The sequence below is a fragment of the Myxocyprinus asiaticus genome, chromosome 40 (assembly GCF_019703515.2).
Source record: "Myxocyprinus asiaticus isolate MX2 ecotype Aquarium Trade chromosome 40, UBuf_Myxa_2, whole genome shotgun sequence".
Lineage (NCBI taxonomy): Eukaryota > Metazoa > Chordata > Actinopteri > Cypriniformes > Catostomidae > Myxocyprinus > Myxocyprinus asiaticus.
Window position 1 is genome coordinate 14,532,229 of NC_059383.1, and position 11,572 is coordinate 14,543,800.

Here is an 11,572-nt window from a genome sequence, read left to right on the forward strand (position 1 = left end):
GCCACGCCCATGGCGTTTATGTGAATCGAAAGTTCCGTGTAACCTAATTGTTGTCTAGAATGGGAATGCATGTATCGCTGTATTTTGTATGTGGCAGACATGAATAACAAAGTACAAGTTCAAATCTTGAGGGCGCGCGGTTTACTGACGCGTTCATAAGTGACGTCAGTGTTTGATCTACACGAGCAAGTTATTTTGATTTCCACAATATGTCTGAATGGTTTTATGGTTATTTTAAGAGGTAGCGTCTCGAAACCAAAGGACGTTTTGTTTTTGCTGATAGTAAGAGATAAAACCTTCTGAAATTGAAACCTAATTCAGGTCTGGAAAGCTGTTTTGTATTTAAATAAGCCTAATTATTTAAATTATATATTTTTTTGCAATTTTACAAACTTCTTTTTTTACTTAACCACTTTTAATAATTGCTTTCCGTCTTCTTTTTTTCAGATTGTTTTCTTTTTTCTTCAGGATTTATGTTCAACTGTTTTAATACCTTGAACTATACATTTTTAAACATATCTTAATGTATAAAATTACTGCAGCATGATGAATTTACATGAACAGAGTTTGTATAGACATTGATGGAATGAGACAGTGTGAATTTGTAACATACACTATATTGCCAAATGTATACGCTCACCCATCCAAATAATTGAATTCAGGTGTTCCAATCACTTCCATGGCCACAGGTGTATAAAATGAAGCACCTAGGCATGCAGACTGCTTCTACAAACATTTGTGAAAGAATGGGCCGCTCTCAGGAGCTCAGTGAATTCCAGCGTGGTACTGTGATAGGATGCCACCTGTGCAACAAGTCCAGTCGTGAAATTTCCTCGCTAATAAATATTCCACAGTCAACTGTCAGTGGTATTATAACAAAGTGGAAGTGATTGGGAATGACAGCAACTCAGCCACGAAGTGGTAGGCCACGTAAAATGACAGAGCGGGGTCAGCGGATGCTGAGGCGCATAGTGCGCAGAGGTCGGCAACTTTCTGCAGAGTCAATCACTACAGACCTCCAAAGTTCATGTGGCCTTCAGATTAGCTCAAGAACAGTGCGTAGAGAGCTTCATGGAATGGGTTTCCATGGCCGAGCAGCTGCATCCAAGCCATACATCACCAAGTGCAATGCAAAGTTTCGGATGCAGTGGTGTAAAGCACGCTGCCACTGGACTCTAGAGCAGTGGAGACGCGTTCTCTGGAGTGATGAATCACGCTTCTCCATCTGGCAATCTGATGGACGAGTCTGGGTTTGGCCGTTGCCAGGAGAACGGTACTTGTCTGACTGCATTGTGCCAATTGTGAAGTTTGGTGGAGGGGGGATTATGGTGTGGGGTTGTTTTTCAGGAGCTGGGCTTGGCCCCTTAGTTCCAGTGAAAGGAACTCTGAATGCTTCAGCATACCAAGAGATTTTGGACAATTCCATGCTCCCAACTTTGTGGGAACAGTTTGGGGATGGCCCCTTCCTGTTCCAACATGACTGCGCACCAGTGCACAAAGCAAGGTCCATAAAGACATGGATGAGCGAGTTTGGTGTGGAAGAACTTGACTGGCCTGCACAGAGTCCTGACCTCAACCCGATAGAGCACCTTTGGGATGAATTAGAGCGAAGACTGCGAGCCAGGCCTTCTCGTCCAACATCAGTGTCTGACCTCACAAATGCGCTTCTGGAAGAATGGTCAAAAATTCCCATAAACACACTCCTAAACCTTGTGGAAAGCCTTCCCAGAAGAGTTGAAGCTGTTATAGCTGCAAAGGGTGGGCCGACGTCATATTAAACCCTATGGATTAAGAATGAGATGTCACTTAAGTTCATATGCGTCTAAAGGCAGATGAGCGAATACTTTTGGCAATATAGTGTATTAGGTCTGAATCCTGCATTTAGGCAGTAGCAATCCAAGTGGTAAAACCCCACTGAAATCCTTGCTTTCACTTAAACCCCACACTAAAATCTGTTTATTTCAAAATATAAAGCAATTTGATTGAACTTTGCATGATTTTAAGATTCAGTATTGTGGAGAAAGGACAATTAGATTTTTGGTGGTGCTATATAACAGCATTGTGGTTCAGGCATGCTGAGCATCTCTATGAATGAGACCTTGCATGGTAACAGACTGTGATTGGCTGATTTGAAGGGATACCCTTCAAATACTAGCAAATAGTCAGAGTATCTCCTCCAATCAGCACTGTGCTCTGAAGTGTTTAATGTGTGCACACACATACAGCCAATATTAAGAGCATGCCTGTGTATGCACCTGTTTCACAAAGGCACAAACAACAAATGCCCACACATGCTGCCCACATAATAAATGGCACATACTACACATTAACTACACTTCATATACAGCACAGAGAGACAGCCTGCAACAGCCCCCTCACCATCACTTATTAAAGGTCAAAATAACTGTAATGAAACTAATAACTACTGTATGTACTGAAATTAAAATAAACCTTTGGGCTGGGATTATGACGAAGACCTCTGTGACATTTCTCTTCACCTCAGATGCAATGATAATAATAATGATAATATACATTTATTGAAACTTTAACACCACTAATTTATATTGAATGTGTGTGCTACATACAATATCATCTCGATTTACAGTGGAAGAAAAAAATTCTACTATTTAAGAAAGACAGACAGACAGACAGACAGACAGATAGATAGATAGATAGATAGATATGGTCTTTTTAGTTATAGTTGGGGAATTTTGTAATATTAAAACATTATTGATTTTTATGCAGTACTCCCTTTTGAGGTGTAGGCTAAAAGCTGAAAACTTGTCAGCTTTTAGCCTAATACTGTCATCAGTTTAAACTGTAGTAGGGCAACACAAGGCAACAACACAATTAAAATAATCTGTAAGAAGGGAAATGTTGAGGGAATGGAAATTATTTAGAAGATCATTGGCCATCTTTGAAATAGAAATAAACATTATATGAATATTTTGTTATATTTTCCTACACACAAAATGAAAGAGAAGCCATAAATTTGACTTCAATAACTACACTAAAAAATCTGATCAGGGAGATAGTGAAGGTGAAAGATGATGATGATGTCTGAATCAAAGATGTAGCCAATGATATCAAGGAATTATAGCGGTGTGGATACAACATCATTCAAACTCAATAGTTTTCAGTCACCTATTCACTGTCAGCCATGACTAATTTAATCCCTAAATGAAAGTATCCAGTAACGGTTACAGAGATTAAGTGAGTAGTATTCGATTGGTCATGTGATCTTAACATGGCTGCCCCCATGTGGAGACCCTCTCCATGTAGAATAAAACTGCTTTTATAAGGTTACTGACATGATGGGAGACTTCATCTCATGTGAGTGCTCATAATTTTATACATGTTTCAAAATTACAACTTCATTTTTTCTTTAGAAGTAAAGCTATTTTAATAGGGAAAAATTACTGAGTGCACCTTTAAATATTGCACGTCACATGAATTATCTACACCCATATGCACCACTAGAGGACGTGGCCTTTCAAAACTATTCACTGTATATACCATTCACAAATTTCAAAAACCACAACTGTGAATAAAAACTATAAATACAAAATATGCCACATAAATAGTGGAATGTAAAATTGAATTGATTGTCTTTTTCAATTCAATTGAAAAAGACTGGGTCTTTGTGCACGCTTGCATGCTCGTCTTGTATGTCTTTCTGTATCAGTGGCCATCTTATTGCTCTTGGTCTCCTGAGAATAACCTCTTCCTCAAATATGCTATGATTGTTGCCAGGATACAGACAATAGGAGGCAGTAGCTGGTGACTAAATGTCTGATGTAGTGGGTTGAAATATATTATTGAGAAGCAGTCCTGTCCCCAATATTCTCAGCAGGCACACATCACAATGTATCTTGCAAATAGTAATGAGGCTCCAGCCAAACAAAAAGCACAAGATTATATTTCTTTTCCATACCACTCTTCAAGGGTCGTTCACCCAAAAATGAAAATTCTCTCATCATTTACTCACCCTCATGCCATCCCAGATGTGTATGACTTCCTTTTTTCTGCAAAAAACGAATAAAGATTTTTAGAAATATATCTCAGCTCTGTAGGTCCATATGATGCAAGTGAATGGTGACCAAAACTTTGAAGCTCCAAAAAGCACATAAAGGCAGCATAAAAGTAATCCATAAGACTCCAGCGGTTAAATCCATGTCTTCAGAGGAGATATGATAGGAGTGGATGAGATCAATAGTTAAGTGCTTTTTACTATAAATCTCCACTAGCAATTCCACATTCTTCTTTTGTTTACTGGCAATTCACATTCTTTGTGCATATCGCATCTACTGGTCAGGGACGGTCAAAAGTGGAGATTTATAGCAAAAAAATTACTTAAATTTTGTTTTGTTTCTCACCCACACCTATTATATTGCTTATAAAAATACTGATTTAACCACTGGTGTCTTATGGAAAAGGTTTATGTTTCCTTTGTGTGAATTCTGGCCACCATTCACTTGCATTGTATGGACCTACGGAGCTGAGATATTCTTCCAAAAATCTGTGTGTTCATCAGAAGAAAGTAAGTCATACATTTCTGGGATGGCATGAGGGTGAGTAAATGATGAGAGAATTTTCATTTTTTGTGCGAACTATTCCTTTAAGTTCACTCAGTTTTTAAAAAACGATTTTCTTTTCTACTTATGGACATTTTTATTCTAGGCAAGTATTGTTTATCACTATTGTGATGAATTACAGTATGATTTCATTGACTGATAAAACGTCAATGGACAAACCAACAAAAACTGAAGCTGGACAGAAAATGAAACATCAGTGCGAGCATGCTACATCATCCACTGTTTCCATGGAAACTGCGGTTTTGGTGGCAGCCTATTTTAGTTTCTCAGCCATAGAGTCATCACCAGATGTGCAAGGTTAAGCAAAGTCATTGTTAAATATCATTACAGACATGACACCAACACTATATAAAACTTACAAAAACATTCAATCATGGAATGAAAATTTCAATTCAGGTGAGGCACCTCGTTTTAGGAATAATTTGAATGACAAGGCTTGAGAATCAAATAAATGATTTTTGGGTCACAGTTCTGGGTGAGGTGTGAAACTGCTGCATTTTCCATACTACAGTGTCCCATTTAACAGCTATACCGGCTGCAATACCTGGAAGAGACAGCCAGTCTGACCCCCCACAGAAAAACACCATTTTGACAGACTGTCAGAATTTTCATTTTTGGGCAAACTATCACTTTAACAGTGGTAAAATAAATAATACAATTTTAAATATACAATCAATATAATTGCAGTTACATTATCCAAAGGCTGTGCTTCCAAATGTTAAATCTAGGATGGCAATAATAATATTCCAGATTTCAAATATTTCATTGATTTCTCTGTGTAATAAGCCAAGATTCAGAATTTATTTCCTTTTTTTTTTTTTTTTTAAAAAGGTGTCAGTATTTTTGGTCACATCCATAAAAGGGAAATAAAACAACATATAGACTGGTTTATATTTACAGATATTTTATTATTTTTTAATTATATTGCAAACAATGACATCAAGATATACTGATGGACAATTATTTATTTATGTGAGTGCACGAGAATGTGTGTCAACAGTGAGATCACAAAAAGCAGAATGACGTCCTCGATATTGGGGATTCTCAATATATTAACAAGGCAGAGAAAGCGAACAGCTGGAGTCAGAGCCCGCCATATGCACACAGACAGCTGTGGCGTCCACACGCACATCCACATATCCTACATACACAGCTTTGGGATGGCAGTGGTTGGGCGTACATGACTCTACTGTTCAAAACAGCACGCTGCAGACCAGCAAACACAGCAAACTACTCACCACTGATGTAGTCTTATAAGTTGCTAATTGTTGCCTTAGCCAGTAGAGAACTTATCAAATTCAATATTTGCTCGTCCACCCCACTTATGTTATCACTACATAAAAGGAGCCCACTTTTCTATAACTGCATTTATAGTAAATACATACGCGTTTCTTAAAGGGACAGCTCAGCCAAAAATGATAATTTTGTCATCATTTACTCGCCAACATGAGAGTGAGTAAATGATGACAGAATTTCAGTTTTTGGCTGAACTCTCCTTTTAATATTTAACACAGAGCAGCCTATAGTTATTGCACATTGATCTACCATGGAGGTTTCGTCATCAAACACAGCCATGCCAAAATTAGTCAAAAAGGTCCAGAATAGCGAGCTTCACCCTTTGAGCTTCTTCCTCTGCAAATGCCAAAAACCTCCCTGATTCATGAGAGGCTGACTAGACAGCTCATCCAGCACAAGGTCATTGAGCAGTACCACAGAGTCTCCAGAACTCTTCACAAACGTGCGCACAAATGGACAGACAGCAGATGGTGCAGACAAGCAGCAGAATGATGAAGCAATGGTTTTTGAGTGTTTTGTAAAGAGGGAAAAATGTAAACCTATTAACGTGTGAACGCTCATCTGGAGTTTTGAGAATGGTGGAACATGAGTCAGAAGTATGAAAGCTGGGAAATATGGAAGTTTGCATTTTGCTAACCAAGTGGTTCTGGAGCATTGTTTGGTATTTTAGAGTGGGTGTGGTGCAACTGCATTTGTGTGAAGTGCTTTGTCCCTGTTATATTTAACTAATTCAATATGCAGTCCTGAAAATGTTGAATACACAAAAAGTATTTTTGTTCAGAAGCAAACTGGCATTTCAATTGCCCTCTATCAGTAAATAAATTGCATCAAAGTCCTCTATAACAGAGATGAGGTGTCAGAATTATATTTTCTATAAAATACAAAAAAAAAAAAAAAAGACAAAAAGAACAAACAAAATGTAAACCCTGCGTGAAACGCTCTCCTCCAGGGACAAGTGCACTTTACTGATTCATGTCCTTGTGATTCCCCTTCATAAGGTCTTGTTTTGCATGGCTTTTCTGTGGGATATCATGTTGAGTTAGTAGCTTAAATCTTGGTCAAATCTGGCCAAACTGATCTGACAAACATATTTGTTTGTTTTGTTTTTTATAAAATGGCTTCATGAAGATGGGCTGGATGGGCTGTGAATGAGAAATGCCAAATAAAGTGAATTAAAATTCTTAAGACAATCCTATTACGTACGACTGATTTTCAAGTGGCAGAACGAAGCACCAGTGAGACTTTTGTTGTTAAATTACATTTAGCACTAAACTGTTGGTCTTCGGATTAAATGGAGAGCATTTTTTGTCGCTTTGTTTTCATCTTTCCTTTCTGTAAAGCTGACTGTGACAGATGTCAAAAGAAAATATACCTGAACTGACAGAACTGAAATTGTTTTGAGTTCCCTGTATTCTGAATTCCCCAAACAGCATCATTCTGCCTTCTGCTCATAAACGCTTGAGGCTGGAGCATCACCTGTGCTCTTTATTCTTTTGGTACTTTTAGATGACGAGAAGCAAAAAATGTACAGTTTACATGTTTTGGATTCACCATGCAAGAATACTTGTATTACTTTTTACTTATTTCTTTTTTTTCCCCTCCTTGTGAGTGTCTTGTGTAACATTTAATAAGCTCAATTTACATCCAGAGTAATTTACATAAAAGGACAATAGTTATTAGAAGAGAGCTGGATGAGGTGGTAATCATAGTTATGAGTGCATCCTGAAGGGCAGGTGTGGGAGTGGCCAAAGTAGTGGTGTTGGGAGAGGGGCGGATCCTATGGCAATCAGCGACATTCCCACACTTTAACCGTTTGATCTACACTTCCTGTCACCACGTAAGGAGAAGTCTTGTGGAAATCTGTGGAGGAAAGAGGAAGGACATAGGAAGCTGATTTATGAGGCATGTCAGTCTAGAACAGAACATGCATCAATGAAAAATGTGATGAGACTTTCATAGTAGATAGTCTCTAATGTTGACCTAGTCTAGTGCACTGTTATAATTATCAAAGAGAATGGAATTTCACTGCACAGGCACTCTGAAACCATTTAATGAAACAGCAGGTCACAATCGACCTGCTGGCCAATGAGTCACTATTTCAATTCAACTAAAGATATTTCAAGGTGATTTTCAGCCAAGATGAGTCATGTTCCTACCTAAGTGTTGTGCAATTGCAGGCAACAATAACTGCTTGGCTTACCCAGAGAGGTAACAAAGTGTTCATGGGCACTCAGGGTCTTCATGCAGCGCTTGTTCTTGTAGTCCCAGATCCGTAGGGTCTTATCATCCGCACAGCTAACAACGAATCTCCCACCCGGATGGAACAGCACTCCACGCACCCAGTTATCATGGCCAACCTAGAATAACAGAGAGAAACAATGGACCGAAAGATTAAGGAAAGGTTTAATGTTAAGCACATAGTGCTGAATAAAAGTTCATAATTTTTTTATTTGTAGTACATCAATCAAATAAAAGAGGAAATGTCACTTCGGTTATAGTCGTTAAGATATGTACGCTGTGTTCGGAATAGCATACTGCCCCCTATTTCTGCAGTAAGTAATTTCAACCACAAATTTTAGCATCATGTTCCTGACTCATTTGATTGGACTGCAAAAAAAAAAAAAAAAAAAAAAAAAAGTAAATAAACAATAGAATTAAAATATTATACATACACACACACATACACACACCAAACACTCACTGGCCACTTTATTAGGTACACCTGTACATATTCTTATTCATGCATTTATCTAATCAGCCAATCGTGTGGTAGCAGTGTAATGTATAAAATCATGCAGATATGGGTCAGGAGCACCAAAACTGGACAGTTAAAAATGAGAAAACATAGCCTGGTCTGATGAATCTCAATTTCTGCTGAGGTACACTAATGGAAGGCCCACTGCAGCCTCAGCTTTTTGTTCTTGGCTGAAGTGGAAACCAACGTGGTCTTCTGCTGTTGTAGCCCATCCGCCTCAAGGTTCGACGTGTTGTGCATTCTGAGATGATATTCTGCTCACCACAATTGCACAGAGGGGTTATCGGAGTTACCGTAGCCTTTCTGTCAGTTCGAACCAGTCTGGCCATTCTCAGTTGACCTCTCTCATCAACTAGGCATTTTCGTCCACAGAACTTCCGCTTACTGGATGTTTTTTGTTTTTAGCACCATTCTCTATACACTATAGAGACTGTTGTGCGTGAAAATCCCAGGAGATCAGCAGTCATAGAAATATTCAAACCAGCCCATCTGGCACCAACAATCATGCCATGGTCGAAATCCCCATTCTGATGGTTGATGTGAACAATAACTGAAGCTCCTAACCCATATCTGCATGATATTTTTCATTACACTGCTGCCACGTGATTGGCTGATTAGATAATTGCATGAATAAGTAGATGTAAACTCAGCAAAAAAAGAAACGTCCCTTTTTCAGGACACTGTATTTTAAAGAGAATTTAGTAAAAATCCAAATAACTTTACAGATCTTTATTTTAAAGGGTTTAAACAATGTTTTCCATACTTGTTCAATGAACCATAAACAATTAATGAACATGCACCTGTGGAACGGTCGTTAAGGCACTAACAGCTTACAGACGGTAGGCAATTAAGGTCACAGTTATAAAAACTTAGGACACTAAATAAACCTTTCTACTGACTCTGAAAAACACCAAAAGAAAGATGCCCAGGGTCCCTGCTCATCTGCGTGAACATGCCTTAGGCATGCTGCATGGAGGCATGAGGACTGCAGATGTGTCCAAGGCAATAAATTGCAATGTCCGTACTGTTTTTTAATTTAATTTAATTAATTTTATTTTATTTATCACACATTATACATACTTGCTTTGCACATATTCAGTGAAATTCTTTTTTTTTCCACATATCCCAGCTAAGCTGGGGTCAGAGTGCAGGGTCAGCCATGATACGGCGCCCCTGGAGCAGATTGGGTCAAGGGCCTTGCTCAAGGGCCCAACAGTGGCATCTTGGCAGTACTGGGGCTTGAACCCCTGACTTTCTGATCAGTAACACAGAGCCTTAACCGCTGAGCCACCACTGCCCCTGTGACACCTAAGACAGCGCTACAGAGAGACAGGAAGGACAGCTGATCATCCTCGCAGTGGCAGACCAAGTGTAACAACACCTACACAGGATTGGTACATCCGAATATCACACCTGCGGGACAGGTACAGGATGGCAACAACAACTGCCCGAGTTACACCAGGAACACACAATCCCTCCATCAGTGATCAGACTGTCCACAATAGGCTGAGAGAGGCTGGACTGAGGGCTTGTAGGCCTGTTGAAAGGCAGGTCCTTACCAGACATCACTGGCAACAACTTAACTTGTGCCTATGGGCACAAACCCACCTTTGCTGGACCAGACAGGACTGGCAAAAAGTGCTCTTCACTGACGAGTCACGGTTTTGTCTCACCAGGGGTGATGGTTGGACTCGCATTTATCGTTGAAGGAATGAGCATTACACCGAGGCCTGTACTCTGGAGTGAGATTGATTTGGAGGTGGAGGGTCCGTCATGGTCTGGGGCAGTGTGTCACAGCATCATCAGACTGAGCTTATTGTCATTGCAGGCAATCTCAATGCTGTGCGTTACAGGGAAGACATCCTCCTCCCTCATGTGGTACCCTTTCTGCAGGCTCATCCTGACATGACCCTCCAGCATGACAATGCCACCAGCCATACTGCTCATTCTTTGCATGATTTCCTGCAAGACAGGAATGTCAGGTGTTCTGCCATGGCCAGCGAAGAGCCCGGATCTCAATCACATTGAGCACGTCTGGGACCTGTTGGATTGGATGGTGAGGGCTAGGGCCATTCCCCCCAGAAATGTCCGGGAACATGCAAGTGCCTTGGTGGAAGAGTAGGGTAACATCTCACAGCAAGAACTGGCAACTCTGGTGCAGTCCATGAGGAGGAGATGCACTGCAGTACTTAATGCAGCTGGTGGCCACACCAGGTACTGACTGTTACTTTTGATTTTGACACCCCCCTTTGTTCAAGGACACATTATTCCATTTCTGTTAGTCACATGTCTCTGAAACTTGTTCAGTTTAAGTCTTAGTTGTTGAATCTTTTGATGTTCATACAAATATTTACACATGTTAAATAAATACATGTTATAAGTTTGTTGAAAAAAAAAAAGCAGTTGAAATCGAGAGGACGTTTCTTTTTTGCTGAGTTTACATGTGTACCTAATAAAGTGGCCGTTTATGTCTTAGTTGTTGAATCTTTTGATGTTCATACAAATATTTACACATGTTAAGTTTATTGAAAATAAAAGCAGTTGAAAGTGAGAGGACGTTTCTTTTTTTGCTGAGTTTACATGTGTACCTAATAAAGTGGCCGGTGAGTGTATATACAGTTGAAGTCAGAAGTTTACATACACTTAGTTTTAAATCATTAAAACTCATTTTTTAACAACTCCACAGATTTCATATTAGCAAACTATAGTTTTGGCAAGTCGTTTAAGACATCTACTTTGTGCAACACATGAGAAATTTTTCCAACAATTGTTTACAGACAGATTGTTTAACTTGTAATTGACTATATCACAATTCCAGTGGGTCAGAAGTTTACATACACTAAGTTAACTATGCCTTTAAGCAGCTTGGAAAATTCCAGAAAATGATATCAAGCCTTTAGACAGTTAGCTTCTGATAGGTGGTGTA

The 11,572-nt window shown here is 39.3% G+C and overlaps 1 protein-coding gene across 4 annotated transcripts in view; it reads right to left on the reverse strand.

Annotated features, from left to right (window-relative positions):
• Nucleotides 1-7,362: 7,362 nt before the first annotated feature.
• LOC127430723 (lissencephaly-1 homolog B) overlaps nucleotides 7,363-11,572 on the reverse strand; it is a 31,634-nt gene continuing 27,424 nt past the window's right edge. For all 4 annotated transcript variants that reach the window (XM_051680721.1, XM_051680723.1, XM_051680722.1 and 1 more), the window contains 2 exons: nucleotides 8,092-8,248; nucleotides 7,363-7,751 (listed from right to left, as the gene is read on the reverse strand). In XM_051680721.1, the coding sequence (XP_051536681.1) occupies nucleotides 7,678-7,751; nucleotides 8,092-8,248 (231 nt within the window). In that variant the 3' untranslated portion in view covers nucleotides 7,363-7,677. The remainder of the gene's footprint in view (nucleotides 7,752-8,091; nucleotides 8,249-11,572) is intronic.